The sequence below is a fragment of the Felis catus genome, chromosome X (assembly GCF_018350175.1).
Source record: "Felis catus isolate Fca126 chromosome X, F.catus_Fca126_mat1.0, whole genome shotgun sequence".
Lineage (NCBI taxonomy): Eukaryota > Metazoa > Chordata > Mammalia > Carnivora > Felidae > Felis > Felis catus.
The window spans coordinates 8,564,661-8,583,214 of NC_058386.1; the positions used below are offsets into that span (position 1 = coordinate 8,564,661).

At 44.4% G+C, this 18,554-nt stretch overlaps 1 protein-coding gene across 2 annotated transcripts in view; it reads right to left on the bottom strand.

The window, feature by feature from the left end:
• The window catches only part of ARHGAP6 (Rho GTPase activating protein 6), a 532,244-nt gene that overhangs the window by 443,101 nt on the left and 70,589 nt on the right, over positions 1-18,554 (bottom strand). Inside the window, exon 1 of one of the 2 annotated variants that reach the window (XM_019823543.3) lies at positions 2,020-3,720. The exons of the other annotated variant lie outside the window; for it this stretch is intronic. Coding sequence (XP_019679102.3) covers positions 2,020-2,598 — 579 coding nt within the window. The 5' untranslated portion in view covers positions 2,599-3,720. Of the gene's footprint in view, positions 1-2,019; positions 3,721-18,554 lie in introns of those variants that run through there. 2 annotated transcript variants of the gene reach the window in all.

An 18,554-nucleotide genomic window follows, 5' to 3' on the forward strand; every position in this document is an offset into this window, starting at 1 on the left:
CTTTTGCGCTAGATGGCTACATGCTAAGTTTTAACCATTGCAAAGAGGAAAATCATGGTAGATGACCTTGCAGACTGCCCAAATACTGCATAGAACAGTCAAAAGCCACCAGTATCGCTGCAATTCAGATACTTGTCTGTTGATTATGAGATTTCAGTGACTAAGAAGATAATTTCTAACCGGCCATGATCCTCTACACTAGAATACCTTTGGGTCATAACAGCAGCAGCATCTGTGTATTCCAGGTATGTACAGTTGTTAAGAAAAGCAGAGACATTCTCAACGAGGCCGTTGGGTTTAAACGTGAACGTCGGTGGCTATCGAATCCAAGAACTTGGCTTGCCTTCGCATTTCTCTCTCCTCTCAGCTCACACAGATTATTCTGATAATGCATACTTCTTTTTTTTTAATGTTTATTTATTTTTGAGACAGAGAGAGACAGAGCATGAACGGGGGAGGGTCAGAGAGAGAGGGAGACACAGAACCCGAAGCAGACTTCAGGCTCTGAGCTGTCAGCACAGAGCCCGACGCGGGGCTTGAACCCACAGACCGTGAGATCATGACCTGAGCCGAAGTCGGAAGCTCAACCGACTGAGCCACCCAGGTGCCCCTGCGTACTTCTGATATATAGTGTGAATTCAGCCCCTTCTAAAGACCAAGAGAAATTCAACATCCAGATTTTTCATACTCTTTCGAATGCTGAGTTTCCTGGTTTGGAGAGGATCTCTTGTTCTCTGGCTTGACTTTTCTCTCCACTGCCTATCTTCCTCAAGAAAACAGGCAGAACAGTCAGCAATGTTTGTTAGTTTTTGTAATCCATACTCAACATCCAAACCCAACAGCAAGTTACTTTGACATCATAACTAATACTGTATTCATATATGATACTAATATTTCTGATTAATACTGCTGATTTTTCTCAGGCGGTCCATTAAAAGCCAAAATTTCATAGTTATCTCATGTTAACAGAGGGAGGTATGATCTTGGATGCTATTTTCAAACTGTTTTTCTTGGTTGGGTTCCCTTTATTTAGTCCAAATCTCTAGCAATTACATGGTATTTCATTTCATTTCTGTAATTCTAACTGCACTTTAAAATATTTAATTACAACTGATGGAATCTCCTTTTCCTTATGGAAACAGATCCAAGGCAAATCTATAGAATTTGTGAACTGAAAGAGACCAGAGTTGCTCATTTCTAAAACAACTACTATTTATTCTCTAAAAGCATGTTGCTTTCCAAGTACCCAGCAACCACAGTTTCCCAAGAACTCTGTTCTCCATTCTTCTTTCCAGACAGCAAACATTTCAAAGGTACCAAATAGCTCCCTCTGAGTTCCCTATTTATTAAGGATTCCTGATTCACATATATTTCACGAACTACTAGCTGTCCTTAGTGCAACTGGGGCATCTTTCCATGGTATTTCATAGCCTGAAGCAGAGATTCTTTTTCTCCTAGATTAAACTAGTACTCACTACCATAGTTTTCTGAAATTAGATCTTTAGGGAGAAGAAAAGATCCAAACTAGAGAATTCTAGTAGTTACTCCCTATACCACCCAAACACACACACCTCCACACATAATCAACAACACCGTCCAGAATGTTTCTGAATTCTCCGTAGAACAACCAGATGGCAGACATATTTCAAAATACATTACATCCAATCCTTACAAGAGCATAGGAATTAGATCATTTGAGTTCAGAAAAACACCCACATTGGATGAAGGGATAAGATGACCCTTGGAGATCGCCTGCAGCACAAACAGGAAAGCAGAACATCGTATCTCCCTCCAGTTCCCACCACTACTCCAAAGTGGAGCCAAGAAGTCCTAATAAGACACACATGGGTGGCCACTAGGGACGTCCCATTTCCAGGCATCATTTAATCGGCGAAAGAACAGCCACACGGTGGAAACCTCTCAGCGGGCCCCTGGCTCTGTAAGTGTTAACGGCATTAAACAACTGCCCAGGTGTCCAGCCTTGGGCGGTGAGAACGCGCAGCACCGGACCCTACCTACCTCGGACTTCCACACAACGTAGGGGTGGCTGTGGCTGTTGGGGGGGGACTGGAACTTTCTCTGCTGGAGCCACCTCCGGGGAGAAGCGAAGATGCCATTGGGGCCACCCCCCGAGGAGCAGAGGATGGCGCTGCGGCCACTGCTGGGCCCGGCCAGGACTGAGGGCAAGTCCCAGGCCATGCTCTTCTTGAGGCCGCCGCGACCCAGAGGGACCTCATAGTCAAAGTGGAAGCTGCCAGACGGCGACTTCTCCTGAGGGGTGCTGGGCGTGGAGTGGGATGAGCAGAGGGGTCTAGGGGGCGGGAGTCGGCTGGCCCGGGGGTGTGGGCCCCGAGGAGAGGACGCCGAGCGAGGGCTGAGACCCTCGGCCGGGGGCAGCGCGGACCACAGGCGGCCCCCGGTGGCGCCCCGCGAGCTGCCCTCCACGCCCGCCTCGCCCCCACAGCCGCCGATCAGGGCCGGGTCCAAGCTGCGGGTCTGGCGCAGCTTCCTCTTGGAGAAGCCCTTGGCCGAGGCCGCGCCGCCCGAGGCCGGCGAGGAGCAGGAGAAGACACTGTGGAGTAGGCTCTGCGCGGACATCTCGGCGGGACTGTGCTTGAGGGCCACCCTCTTCCCGCTCTCGGGACGCTGGCGATTTGGAGCCGGGAAAGGAAGGGGACTCAGGCTAGGCTGACAGGCGGGGCTGGCCCGAGGCTCGCCGAGGGCTGTGGAGGGCAGTGCCCGGCTCACGCGCCGCCAGCGCGCTCCAAGTGCCCCAGCGGGTGCAGAAGCAGAAGATCCATCGCTAGCCTTCTAGGAAAAGAGGTCGGGTGGCCTCCTGCGGCCGCTAGGACCTTCCCCCCTGAGCCCGAGTCGCGAATGCGGGGAGGAAGAGGAGGAGGAAGGTCAGGCGCTCGCTGGAGTCCCAACTCCAGCCCACCAGCGCCACTCCCCCTTCCCAGCCGAAGCAGGAGAGGCCGCGCTCCCGCTCGCTGGCTCCTCCGGACAGCCTCGAAGTCTCCAGCAAGCTCCTCCTCGCGCCCTAAGGACTGTCCCGAGGGCTGGGGAGGAGGCCTCCTGGGCGTGCGCCCAGGGCGCGTCCGTCGCGCTCCTCGCGCCGCGAGGGGGACTTCCTCCGGCTCCGGTGTTGGGCGCCCGAGCCGCGCCTGGGCTGCACCGCTGCTGTGTCCCGGGCCCTGAAGCTGCGCGGCTGGCCTCCACTTGGCTGTTGCGCCCACTCCTCCGACTGGCTAGGTGCAAGTGTGTCTCCAAACTCCAGGTTCCCGCGAGGTGCTAGCCCTGCTACGAAGTGGGGACCCAGAGCGCGCTGCGCCTAGGGCCTCCCAAGGGCTGAGTGGCCACGGGCGGGAGAGAATTCCTGGCTGCGCTCAGGGAGCTAAGGAGAGAGCCCTAGGGGCGAGCGCCCAAGCCCCACGGCAGAAGGGCTCTGGATATTCGCAGCCCAGCCGTGGGCCCAGCGCAGGAGCGGAGCTGTCCCCGCACGCTCAAGCTAGAGACAGCGGGAAGGGGGTGGGCGGGACGGAAGCCAGGTCTGGAGCTGGGGAGGAGCCAAAAGCAGGAGAAAGCAGAACGTGGAGTTTTCCAAGCGCCAAACCTGGGAGGCGCGGGGCGCGAGCGCAGCTCGCCACTGATACCGGGTCTCCAGGGGGGAAAGCCGTGAGGACGGAAGTGCGGACCTTCTCTCGGTCTCCCCTCCCCCAGACCGAGGGGGCGCCAGCTCCACTCACGTTTCTGGACAGGAAAGGAAGTGTCAGATTGCACCCCACCCACTGGTGTCAGATGGGCAGCCCAGGACGGTTGCTCTCAAGTTGGAGTTAAATCTCATGCCTTCCTTTTTCTACCCACTACTGTTTTTGTGTTTTGTTTTGTTTTGTTTTGTTGTTGTTGAAGGAAGGCTAGAGATTCGGTTCCAAAGCAGTGGCCGCAAATGAATGGGCTGGAGATGGGGACCTACTATGGGGAGGTGGTGGGAGTCCTGGCCCAGTAAGGGTCCTGTATAAATATACTCGAGGAGGAGGGGTGAGTGAGGCCGGGCGGGAGGCAGGCGCCGAACGCGGCGTCAGCTCAGAGGCTGCGGAGATTGGCGCTCACACGCGAGAGCTCTCCGGGTTCGGCCCTGGGACTCCTCTGGGCGAAGCGCGCCGCGGCCACATTCCTGGGAAAATGGACAACGCTGGCGATGTCAATGTTCCGCACTTGGAAACGAGTCTGGGAGCAGGTTTTCCCCGCTACTGTCCGACCCCAGGAATCTAAAAAGCGCCAAGCCTCCCGCCTCTCGGACGGCTTTGTGATGTGACATTTAAGTTTGCAACGCATCTGACGACCTTCTCAGCAGGAGAGTAGAAAGAATGTTGGAAATGCCTGCGTACTGTATCTAACCGTGTTCGTGAGTCCCCTTGTACCACTTCACGGTGAAAAGAGTTGTATACGAACGTAAAGGGGACTTGCCTTTACCATTTCTTTCATTAAGGAAAAAAAAAACCTACAATGAACTTATAACTACAGGTGTTTGGCACGAACGTTCCGTGTATATCAGAATTGTCCAACTTTGACTTTAGAATACTTCTTTTATTCCCCAGGATCTCTGAAGCACACATTTTTGTAAATGTGGCGGACAGACTGCACCGAAGGAGTTCCTTCTGGTAACTTTCTGACCGACCTGCTGCCCGAAGACAGAATGAGTTACGAATTTCCCAGCACTCTCACCGCTGTCCATCTCTCAGCACCCTGAGACTTAAGTGTTTTCATTCACTGTCTGACGATTAAGTGAGCTATGGAGAGGCACAGCGTTTAAAATCACCTACTTCCCTGCCTGACCACACAAGCCACATTACATTGGTGGGGGGGGGGGGGTGTTGGCATTTGCTTTCTTCCCTCCTCAAACAAGTCAAAGTCACTGTTGGAAGTAAAAGAGGGCGGGTCTTGCCTGCCCTTTCCTTACTCAACAATACCCTGTAACTTGTCACTAGTAATGAAAACACTTAACGTCTCTAATACCATTGCATGGAATTGGTTACGCTTCATCGGATTTTGGCATTTGGAGTAGATGGTTAACAAAGTCACACAAAATAGGACCTCTTATAACTCAAGGTGGTTGAGCAAATGTAATTTATGGCTCATATACATTCTATTTCTCTAAACCCCTATGATGACCATGGGGTTGAAAATGCAACCCTACCATGGTTATGTAAGGCTAATAAGAATGCCCTCTGGGTACGAAGTCATACATTCCTGGTTATGGCTGTGGGAGAGCCAATGAGCAGAAGGACTCCTCTATTGCCACTTGGGGCTTGGAGCAGCCAAATCCAGTTAATTCATCATCTTGTTTCCAATGGGTCTTGACCCTCTATTAGTCTGAGGCTTGCCTCACTGTTGGGAACTGTGAATAAATTGTTTTAAATATTCATAAAATTAAGTTTGGACTCCTTTTTTAAAACCCAGTATAAGTATGTGAGCTTTTAAACCACAGACGAAAGGGGAGCCTGGGTGGCTCACTCAGTTAAGCGTCTGACTTCGGCTCAGGTCATGATCTCACCACTTATGGGTTTCAGCCCCACGTCGGGCTCTGTGCTGACAGCTCAGAGCCTGGAGCCTGCTTCAGCTTCTGTGTCTCCCTCGCTCTCTGCCCCTCCCCCACTCTCTCTCTCTCTCAAAAATAAATGAACATTAAAAAAATTAAAACACGGGGTGCAATGTAGTGGTATTTCTGGAAAGAAAGCATTCACAAGAAAATTATTTGGATTTTTTTAATGATATTTTTTAAACTATTTTGATTTCCAACCTGACTGCTATTAGGTTTATTTTACAGTCATTGTGGTTTGTGGCATATTTATTCATTCCTAGTGAAGGCATCCTAGTTTACTCTCGTTTGTTATATAATCCCTTTGCTTATATAGACCCAAATCACATTGACCTTTCTGATTGACTGCCATTTTACACCAAACTTGATTAAGGAAGATCTGGGTTTCATTTACCAATTTCAAAAATCACTGGTTCTGTTACATCGATCCTAAGAATCTTTCTTACAATTCATCAGCCTGCTTCATAAGCAATATAACTAGTAGTCTAGAAATAAATGGCTTTGAATATATATGCTTTAAAAATCAGATCTCTAAGACGTTGCTCCTTTATGAGGGCATTTGCTAGTGAAAAGTGGGGTCCAGGGACGCCTGGCTGGCTCAGCCGGTAGGGCATCCAACTCCTGATGTCAGGGTTGTGAGTTCAAGCCCCATGTTGGGTGTGGAGCCTCCTTAAAAGTAGTGTCCGTACTTGTTTATTTTTCCCCCTCAGAATCAAAGATGATCAAAACCTTAGAATATCTTTTATTAAAGGCAGAACAGTGTGTTCACTATTCATTCCCCATTATAATGATCCTAGAAATTCAGGATACAAAAATATATAGTCCATCTGGTCATGGCACAAGAATATTCTAATGAAAGTTCTAGAGTCCTTGATCTGACATCAAGGCATCCTCTTATCAAAAGATACTAGAAAACTCATCAGTTTTCTTTCTACTCCCTTGAGATGCTATTCTACAAACACATACATCTTAACTACCAAAGGATATATTCTGTTAAACCTAAATTTCCCTTTTCTTAACTTTATCCCTTGAAATTTTTCTCATCTCCAGCCAAAATTCCTCTTTCCTCTTGGTGTTCAGACCCTCAAGCTATTTGTAGATTTTTATCATCCCCCTTGGGTCTGACTGTGGTTTGGCTACACTATAAAGTTCATATTTTGCTTTAAAACCATCACTGTAGATGATCTCCTCTGCGTTCCCTCCAGTTGCTTATTTCTTTTTAGTCCTGATGTCTAATATTCTAGGTTGGGGCATCTTAGTTTGCCCTTGTTTGTCATATAATCCCATTGCTTATATAGTCCCAAACCACATTAAACTTCCTGATTGATTGCCATATAATATTTCAGAGTTCTATCTGATCGGCTCCCAACTCTTAGTCAGCATCTCTGATCTTTCATTCTGCCTGTGTCTCTCAAACCGATTGTGATCTGTCTGATATCATTTCTACATTTTCAGTGGTATCTGGGGTAAACAGTTCACAGCATCTCACTCTCTCATAGAAGTAGTCAAGGGTTCTGCCTTACGCTCCTGAAACATGAATGGGGGACAGGTTTTTAATCTGTGTGATGTGGAATATATGAGAAACGTGCAGAGAACTTTGCAGGACTTAAGAATGCTAATTACGTTGAATAGTCAGGCTGCCCCATGCTCAAACTACTTCTTGATTTTTAAGGTAGGATTTTTTTTTTTTTTTTGCAGGTAAACTAAGACTCTTTCTTCTGATTCCTATTCTAGGACCTCCCTGAATGAATATAATTGCCAAGGCACTTAAACTACAATTGATGGATGTTAGCGGAGGTAAATCTAGAATCGCAGGATAATTGCATATGGGCAAGATTAGCAAAAGCTTGCTTGCTTAAACACTAACCTAACATTGAGGAACAGTAATCATTTTCCAAAGACAAAAATATTGTCATCATTATTCTCTAGAAGGCAATCATCATTATAGATGATTTGCAAGATATAAGGGTATTTGAGAGCTTGAGTCATAATCTGTACTGTGATGTGAGAAGACTAAGATAGAAGTTCCACTCTCCACCTTAGAGAACAATTTAATATTATAATACCAAAAGAGATATTCAGGGAAAAAATCTTTATGCAAACACTATAGGGGAAAAAGCACCGAACACGACTATACCCTTTGTTAACTTGAATTTAGTGTTGTATTCAAGAGCTTCTATTCAAACAGCCTGGTCCTGACCTTTACTTAGAACAATATAATAACTAACACTTGTTGGACCTTACTATACAGCAGGGGCTGGGCTGAAATCATGCATGTGCTATCCAAATCAAGTCAGTCTCACACACACACACACACACACACACACACACACACACACACACACACACAGAGTTAGAATACTTTACTCCCCATTTCATCCATGAAGAAAACCGAGACCTAGAGCAGTCCCACAGGACACCCCCTGGTTAAGTGGCAAAGCTAATATTCAGGTCCACATCATCGAGCCTCGCTCCCTAACTCTCTTAGGACTGGAATTGCAGATTAAGGAGCCCTTCATTTTGGAGGTGCTTTGGGACCCTCTCCGGATGGATTTCAGTATGTTGATTTCCCAGGTAGCTGTGTGACCTTGGGCACAGCATTCTCCAGCTCTCATTCTCACTTCCCCATCTACGAGATCCCATTCCCTTCAGAAAGCTTTAGCGATGAGTACAGAATCTAATGCATGCAGCATGCTTAGCAAAGAGCTTTCCAGAGAGAGCAAGCACAGTGACCAGAGTCACTAGTATCATCTGTACAAAATCTATGCATTTTCAATTACTTTATGAATCCAGACATATTGAACAACCGACCACCCCTAATGTGAGCTCGCCTGGTCTGACACCCGAGAGACCTATTCAAACCTTTCCAATTTGCTGATGAATCATTTAATATTATTTGAAAAAGCCCTGTGGTTGACTCAGTGAGCAGTCATACCTGGAATTTCCACCACTCCCCCCAAGTTTTGTGAGATGCTGTCAATACCAACTATATAATACCAACATAGTCTTTCAAGGCAGGGCACTTTTTTTTGAGTCAAATGAAGGGCAGTTTGGGATTCTCTATAGTCAGAGAGGAGGGTAGGAAACGTTTTGCTTCCTACTGCATTTATATACCAACAGGCCAGTTTTTTGGCTCAATTTCACACTGCCCAGAATGAGAAGCAGGAGCCCCCTTTTTAAAGGAGGCACGCAGTTGAGGTTTTCATAGGCATCTAGTTCATATCAAGATCTGACCATTTCTTCTGACGTTATATTCAGAAGTCAAAATGAGTACTCGTAGCCATCTTTCTCACTTTCTCCCCACTCCACGTGTCTAATTTTACCATCCCTCACCAATCATGGTCTTAAAAAACTCAAAATCAATTAAGAGAAAAAAAAAAAAAGTCCTGTTTCCATGTCAGCATCTGCACTGAACACACAAAAAAGCCACTTGCAACACTGTCCCTTCTCTCATTTTCTGGGTGAGTGTTAGCAGTGAGTTCTATGTTTTCTAGTATTTGATCTTTGTCTGTTCAACTTTAAAAAGCAGTCTTGGGGGCGCCTGGGTGGTTAATCGTCCAACATCAGCTCAGGTCATGATCTCACGGTTTGTGAGATCTGTACTGACAATGTGAGGCCTGCTTGGGATTTTTCTCTCTCCCCCCCTCTCTCTCTCTGCCCCTCCCCCACGGGCGCTCGCTCTCTGAAATAAGCTTTAAAAAGTAAAAATAAAAAGCAGTCTTGCACAGGCACATTGTTCTACCCTTTCACTTACATGTGTATTCCTCAAGCTGGTATGAATACAGTATTTCTAAATAACCCTTATGTTTTCAGGGTACCTGGTGGTGAGTCAGGTGAAAAAGCAAGGTTGTATAAAAATCTTAAGGCAAGTTCCAGTATGGATGTGCTTAGCAGAGCACCAGGGGCCACACATGAAACAAACAATTGTCATTTACCTACAGCCAGCATTTGAAAGAATCTTCCAACATCAAACCCTAAATGTATGACCATCACCACTTTTAGTTTTGGCTTTGAAACTTGATCTCAAGAGACTTTTTAAAAATGCTCATTTACTATATTTTTGAGAGAGGGAGGGAGGGAGGGAGAGAGAAAGAAGGAGAGAGGGAGAGAGAGAGAGAACTAATAAGGGAATAAGCGGGGAAGGGGCAGAGAGAGGGGGTAAGAGAGAATCCCAAGCAGGCTCCATGCTGTCAGCACAGAGCCCAATATGGAGCTCGATCCCATGAACCGTGAGATCATGACCTGAGCTGAAACCAAGAGTTTGATGCTCTGCTGACTGAGCCACCCAGGCGCCCCTCAAGAGACTTTTTAATAATAATACAAGTTATGGGGCGCCTGGGTGGTGCAGTCGGTTGAGCGTCCGACTTCAGCCAGGTCACGATCTCGCGGTTCGTGAGTTCGAGCCCCGCGTCAGGCTCTGGGCTGATGGCTCAGAGCCTGGAGCCTGTTTCCGATTCTGTGTCTCCCTCTCTCTCTGCCCCTCCCCCGTTCATGCTCTGTCTCTCTCTGTCCCAAAAATAAATAAATAAATAAAAAAGTTGAAAAAAATAATAATACAAGTTGGCTGACAACCAAGTTCGATTTCGGTTTATAAACATGTTTGAACACGTGCTGTGTGCCAACGGCATTCCTTCTTTGTTTTACTTTCTCCTGTCTTTGCAGGTGAAGGTGCACTTGGAGTCTCAAAGTAAATTAATTTTACCTAAACCTGGTATATGGTTCAGTTGTACTTAGTTACTTAGTTTGTAACATCTTCCCATAACATGTTAAACACTAAACTACTTTGGAGAGTGAAGGATTAGGTGACAATGTAAATGATTTTTCATGTTTTGTTACTCTAAAATTTTCATAATCTAAGCATTTTTCAGTATTTTTAATTTTTAAAAGTAAATAATGTGGAATCTTTTCCTCTGGAATTTTCATTTTTTCCCCCAGAATCCTGACTTCTCTACATCGAATGGAGACAGGAAAACCTATTTGCCCAACATTGTTTCTAGTGGCAAGATAGAGTCGGGCATAGAAGGGAATAAGGGAAGAACAACGGGTACTGTGGCTAGGTAGGGTATAGCATTTGTTCCCATCTACTTTACTGAGGAATACTCTACATACAATAAACTGTACCAAGGAGTTTTGACAGCCGTGGATACCTATGAAACAACCAGCACAATCGAATCCAGAACATTCCCATCACCTCCTGGGTTTGCTTTTATTAACGTTCCATGAACACTGACAATGCGATTTTGCCCCATGTAATGGTTGAATTGTGCCTTCAGTCTATATATAAAGGGAGGGAGGAAGGACCAAATAGAGAACAGAGCTTTTTACTTCTCATAGTGGGCTGAATTATGTGCCTGCAAAAGACATGTCCAAGTCCTAACCCCTGGTACCAAGGAATGTGACCTTATCTGGAAATAGGGTCCTTACAGATGTGATCAAGATTAGGTCAGACTGGATTAGGGTGGGACCTAAATCCAATGACTGATGCCTTTATAAGAGAAAACAGAAGGAGATTTGGACACACACACACACACACACACACACACACACACACACACACAGGAAAAGGCCATGTGAAAATGGAGGTTCAGACTGGAGCGATACATCTACAAGCCAGGAAACACCAAAGTAGCGGCAACCACCAGAACCTGGGAGAGGCATGAAACAGATTGTCCCGTAAAGCCTCCAGAAGAAACCAATCCTCCCAACACCTTGATTTTGGACTTGTGGCATTCTTAACTGTGACAGAATAAATTTCTGCTGTTTTAAGCCACCTACTTTGTAATAATCGGTTATATTTCTTAAGCCACAGCTTGGTTCTCGTTGTAACAATTTAATAAAACCCAGAACCAAGGAATTCACTGAGCAAAAAGCAATCACAGAGAATTTAAAACTAAGGCAAGAGAATGGCTAATGAATGGTTCTAAGTACAGTGACCTCATTGTCATAGCAGCAGCTAAGCTACAGCTGGTCCCCACACCTGGTTCTAACCCTCCTTCAGGATGGAGTTCACCTTTCCTGTTGGGAACCTTCTGTCCTTCCAGGCATTTGTTTCGAGTAAGGTGTTTGGCGCTTGGTTTTGTAATTGATCAGCAACACACAGAAGTGCATATCACTAGTGCAAGCCAAAAAGAGACGCTCAAATTCGGAGGGCTGTGATGCTTCAGTTTACCTTCTTTGGTGTTTGTTGCACTCTGCATTCAAGGGGTGGAGCAGACACCTGGGATGCAAACGAGTTCAAATGCCAGAACAGGCTTGAGAGAAAGGACTTTAAAAGGACAGGTGGGCGCTGATCAAATGTTTCAAACAGGCACGGAGAACCAGAGCTCAGTACGGTTTTCTCTAGAGAGAACCTCCAGGGATCCAGTCGAAAAAGCAGAGCTGGTCAGGTTCATAGCTGCATGCCCTTCATTTGCCTCCTGTAGGATTTATTGGGAATTCCTTGGGTAGTTTTCACAGTTCACTGCTTTGTGGCATGACACAGATTAGAGACATACCAAAGAACTCCCACCCCCTTTAAAGATATAGAAAAGAAAATGAGACACTCACAGATTACAGTAAGCAGGCTGTGAGTCAGAGAGCTAAACTGAAGGGGGGTTCCCCCTTTTTAAATGGAAATGGCTTCATAAAGCAGTGCCGTGGAGCTGGCAAATGCAAACTGCTGGACCTTGTTGAAGGTTTACACAGCAGTGGGGAAAAGCCAGGAATGAGAATCATGGATCTAACTAGCCCGCTCAGCTAACCTTGTGCAAAATAAATCCCTGCTTACCTTCAAAGTCACTCTCCTGCTTGCTCTCCCTGCCTAGTCCTCCCCCCCCCCCCCCCCCCCCCCCCCCCCCCCCCCCCCCCCCCCCCCCCCCCCCCGCCTCACCTAAGTTAGGTCCCTGGTACGTGCTCTTTTACTCGCAGGCTTCTCGTTCCTCATGGCACTTACCAGAATGATAATTACGTGGTATTCATTAGTGCAGTTGTGTACGTTCAAGCTCTAACATCCCCAAGCTCATGAGTTTCACGAAGCAAAAGCCATGACTGATTGGTTTTCCCTTGTATCCCCAGTGCTGGAACAGCTCATATCACAGAAGAAAAAGGACTCAAACCATAAATCGATCTGTCGGCCCCCGTCCCCTCATCTGGATTTTGGCTCTTTTGGTCCCTGATGGCTCTTGTCTTCTGTGCCTCAGAAAACTTGGAATTACCCTGAGGCATCAGAGGGAGGTGTCTTTGTTGATGTGACCTGTTGTGAAAGGACTGAAATGAGCAAGAATGATGTAGGCATCTGTTCATCAAAACTGTTATTTAACGCATGACCTTTGAGTTGAACATCTCCAAGTTTGAATCCCAGGTGTGTGTAGGTGGGGCGTGTGTGTGTGTGTGTGTGTGTGTGTGTGTGAGAGAGAGAGAGAGAGAGAGAGAGAGAGAGAGAGAGAGAGAGACTACCTTGAGTAAAGTTATTTAATTCTTCACGGACTCAGTGCTTCCTCTAATACAAGGAGTTTACATAACTATATGACATAAAGCATTTAATATATTTTCCGACATAGAACACACACATAACAGTTAACGATTATTAATAAAATTTACTAGCATGTATTATAGAAATAAGACACATAGAATTGCTTATCTAGGCTTGCCTATCTGTTGTACCATCATAAAATCAAATACCTAATAACAGTTATGTTAATAATAGCCAACCCTCAATATACACTAAGTACTTTGCCAAGTACTTTACATGGGCTCTATTTAATCCTCATAACTTGATGAGGTACTTATCTTCATTGCCCAATGAGGAAATTGAGTCACTAAGATGTTACAAATGTGCCTAAGTGAGCGAGTAAATGGTAAAGCCAGGATTTGCCCAACTTAGCAGGTCAACGATGGAGCCCATAAGTTCCTCTCAAACAGACAATGCTAATTGGGTTTATAAAACATGTTTTCTTGGAAGATGCATGACAAAGGGAAAAGTCATGCTAACCTCCCCATTCACACGATCTAGACCACATAGGATTGGGGGGATCTGGGTGTGGGGGTCAGGTATGGAGGAAGGGTAGAAGGCAGGCTTAACATTTCCCAAACACCTGTTCTGTGCCAAAAACCTTGCATAGATTCCTACACAAGTTTGCCATGATGTAAATATTCTTATTCCCATCTACTATGGTGAAATCACCATAAATCAGTGATTCACACACATCTGTCAAAAACCACTTACTTCCCACTATACTTCATGAATATCAAATCTGGCTTAAAAAGACCGTGGTCATTATAAAACCTGAACAGGAATGTCATTTCCCTAACTCAGACTTGCCCTTCATACTTTCTAAATGCATATGGAAATTACACAGCCATTGCTCTGTGTTTCTTATGCATACTTTCACTTATTAAAAGAGTTCTAGCCTTCTTTCCTCCGGGGTCAGTCTTCAATTTTTTTTTTCTGGTATCACTACCGTGCTTTAAGCATGTTCTTTTGGACATTTTTCACTTACTGCATATTCCTCTTAAATTGTCAAAACCCATATTGGACACCGTGCTCTTATAAGGGACATATTCAAGCTGTGTTTAGTTTGATTCACATATGCCAAATAAGAAGTTGGGGAGACAGCTTTTATTCACATTTTATGAACTGCCTGATATGTGAGGGTGGTGGAAAGTTCATCAAATTCTTGTTATCTATAAAGTAAAGGAAGGTCAATCCTGCCAAATTGGGTTTTAATGTTGTGAGAAGTTACTAAACTCCCTTTTATTATTCAGAACAGCTCCTTTTGCCCAAATGAGTTCTCATCAATGGAAAGTCAGTCTACTTGAGCCAGATGATCCTTATGGCATTTCCAAATTGCATGCTGTCGCAAAAAGTGTCTTTCTAAATGGAGACTGATCTGACGGAGCAGAGGGTCAAGAAAGGATCTATTTGGCTAAGGCATGTGACACAACGTGGGTCATTAAGATAATGGAAAAAGTGTGTTTAAACTCCTTCAGAGCCTGATTTGAGGAAATGTGATTGCATGAACCTTTTATTCAGAAGCCCTGAACTTAAAAAAAAAAAAAAAAAAGATGGGGCGCCTGGGTGGCGCAGTCGGTTAAGCGTCCGACTTCAGCCAGGTCACGATCTCGCGGTCCGTGAGTTCGAGCCCCGCGTCAGGCTCTGGGCTGATGGCTCGGAGCCTGGAGCCTGTTTCCGATTCTGTGTCTCCCTCTCTCTCTGCCCCTCCCCCGTTCATGCTCTGTCTCTCTCTGTCCCAAAAATAAATTAAAAAAAAAAAACGTTAAAAAAATAAAAAAAAATAAAAAAAAAAGACACAACCTTTATTGATAGTAAGCACTTACATCTCAGCAACTGCTAAGGCAGCCTTGTGTGCATGCAACATGTCCTCAGGTCTGTGCCCATCTCTTGGACTGAGTTTGTTAGCCCTTCCACCAGCAATGAGACTCATATAAGTAAGAGACACACAGCATCTAGTCCACTTACTTAAGAAATGGAAAAATCTGGGGCACAGAAATGGCAGGTGACATGCCCGTGATATGAGAGACCTGAGAGACTGTTTTCCATTCATTTTTTTTGATCCCTAGAATATTCCACAATGCCTGATAAAAGATAGGCACTCATTAAAATGAAAAAATGAATGAGTGAGTGAGTGAATGAGAGATTACTGGAGCTGGAGCTAGAGATCGATGGAGAGGACTTGCCGTCTGCCACACCAAGATCACCATTTATGGTTTATTGAGTCACATACCATAAAATTCACCCATTTTCAGCTCAGTTCACTTTCACTCAATTTACCTAAGCAGTGTTAAATTGTACGTGTTTACTCAAAGACTGCTTCAAGATTTGTTGGGAGCCTATCTTTTGATTTATTTGCTAAAGCATCCCTTGAGACCACCAACTGACAAATGAAAACTAAAAACTACAAGACACTGATAAAACAAATTGAAGAGCACAAACAGAAGGACGTTCCATGCTCATTGACTGGAAGAATCAACATCGTTAAAATGTTCATACTACCAAAGTAATCTACACATTCAATGCAATCCCTATGAAAATTCCAGTGGCATTGTTAACAGGGCTAGAACTAATAATTCTTTTTTAAAAAGTTTTAGTGTTAATTTATTTTTGAAAGAGAGACATAGTGTCAGTGGGGGAGGGGCAGAGAGAGGGAGACCCAGAATCCGAAGCAGGCTCCAGGCTCTAAGCTGTCAGCACAGAGCCTGACGTGGGGCTCGAACTCACAAACAAGGAGATCATGACCTGAGCCCAAGTCAGACACTTAACCGACTGAGCCCCTAGAACAAATAATTCTAAAATTTATATGGATCCACAAAAGATCCCGAATCACCAAAGTGATCTTGAGAAAGAATAACTAAGCAGGGGTATCACGCTCCCTGATTTCAAACTATACAGCAAAGCTATGGTAATCAAGACAGTATGATATCGGCATAAAAACAGACACGTAAATCAATGGAACAGAATAGAGAGCCCCCATATAAGCCCACACATATACGGTCAATTAATTTACTAGAAAGGAGGCAAGACTATACAATAGGAAAGGACAGTCTCTTCAATAAATGGTGGTGGGGAAATTGGACAGCTACATGCAAAAGAATGAAACTGCACCACTATTTTACATCATACACAAAAATTAACTCAAAATGGATTAAAGACTTGAATGTAAGACCTGACGCTGTAAAATTCCTAGGGGAAAACATAGGCAGTAAGAGATCGGTAAGACATCATTCTTAGCAATGTTTTTTTTTTGGATTTGACTCCAAACGCAAGGAAAACAAAAGCAAAAATGAACAAATGGGACTACATCAAACTTAAAAGCTTTTGCACAGCAAAGGAAACCATCAACAAAATAAAAGGGCAACCTACTGAATGGAGGAAGATATTTACAAATCATACACCCAATAAGGAGGTAATATCTCAAATATATAAAGAACTTATACAGCTCAATGACAAAAAAAACCAACAACCCAATTAAAGATGGGCAGAGGATCTGAATAGATTTTTTTCCAAAGAAGACATATAGATGGCCGAGAGACGCATGAAAAGATGTTTAACATCACTAATTATCAGAGAAATACAAATCAAAACCACAAGGAGATATCACCTCACACCTGTTAGAATGGCTATTATCAAAAGACAAGAAATAACAAGTGTTGGTGAGGATGTGGAGAAAAGGGAACTCTTGTGCACTGTCGGTGAGGATGCGAACTGTTGCAACCACTATGGAAAATGGTATGGAGATTCCTCAAAAAATTAAAAGTATGATTCAGCCATTCCACTTTTGGGTATTCATCTGAGGAATACAAAAACCCGAATTCAAAAAGATATACCCACCCCTATATTTACTGCAGCATTATTTTTTTAATGTTTTATTTATTTTTGAGAAAGACAGAAAGACACAGCATGAGCAGGGAAGGGGCAGAGAGAGAGGAAGACAAGGAATCTGAAGCAGGCTCCAGGCTCTGAGCTGTTAGGGCAGAGTCCGACGCGGGACTCAAACTCGTGAACTGCAAGATCATGACCAGAGCCAAAGTTGGACGCTTAACTGACTGAGCCACCCAGGTGCTCTGCAGCATTGTTTACAACAGCCAAGATATGAAAATCACCTAAGTGTCCAATGATGGATGAATGGACGAAGATGTAATACACACACACACCTCTCAATACTACTCAGCCATGAAAAAGAAGGAAAGGTTGCCATTTGCGACAACACGGATGGACCTTGAGGGTATTATGCTAAGTGAAATAAGTCAAATGAAGAAAGACAAACACTGTAGGATTTCATTTATATGTAAAATCTAAAAAACAAAACAAATGAACAAACAAAACAAAAACAAATTCATAGATACGGAGAACAGATTGGTGGTTATCAGAGGGGAAGGAGGTTAGAGCATGGGCCAAATGGGTGAAGGGGCTCAATTGTATAGTGATGAATGATAACTACACTTCTAGCGATGAGCACTTTGTAGTGTATGCAAACATCGAATTATAATGTTGTATACCTGAAACTTATAGAATGTTATATATCAATTTTACTTCAGTAAAAAAAAGAGAGAGTGTGTTTTGCAAAATATATATTGGCTATAACAAAAAGAGGTTACTCTGTGCATTTTTAACTTAGCGGAGAAATCATTACAATGATGAGGAGATTGCCTTTTTTAAGTCAGAATCTTGCTTGGAAAAAGGAGCTTCCAAAAGAGAATCATCAGATTTTCAGATGATTGACCAGGTCCAGAGGGTCAGACCTCTAAGGAGAAGCCAGATGGATTATTACAGATTTTCAGCAAGATAAAGTATTTGCTTTCACAGATTGCTTTAGTGTCCTGGATTGACATTTGCTGATGGTATAAAAGACAAATTAAAAACACTGGTAATGAGAAGGCCAGATAAAATATAATCCCAAACTACCCTAGAGGGACAGAGGAATTGATAAAGGTGACCTGGAGCCCCCTTCTCCTGCCCTGGACAGCCCAGGGCCCCAAGGACTATTGGGTTGTTGCCTCTCTTGATCATGGTCAACCAGCTTCTTTCTCTTCTAGGAGCTCAAATTATTATTCTAAGGCAGAACATCATCAGCTTTTTAAAGGAAGAAATTGAACTCAATGAGACTTTCCTCTGATAAGATTGAAAGACAAATGAAAGTAATTTTTTTTTTTTTTTGGTCAGCTTTATTGCTAAAGGAAATGAAACTTCTCCCAATATGTAGCCCCCTTCAACAGGACATCTTGGAAATACTGATTTTCACACATGACCTTTCTAAAGAAAGAAACTGTGGCACAGATCTTTTGACTAACCTGACTCAAATTAGATAGTTATTAGTAGGTGGGTTTGAACCTCTGATCTGTAGTCAAGTACAATTTGTAGTCAAATGTCTTGACATAGGGTGATCATGGCTTTATACCTCTACTCAGTCGACAAACATTTAGTGAGCAACCACTTGTACACTGGAAATTCTCCTCTCTG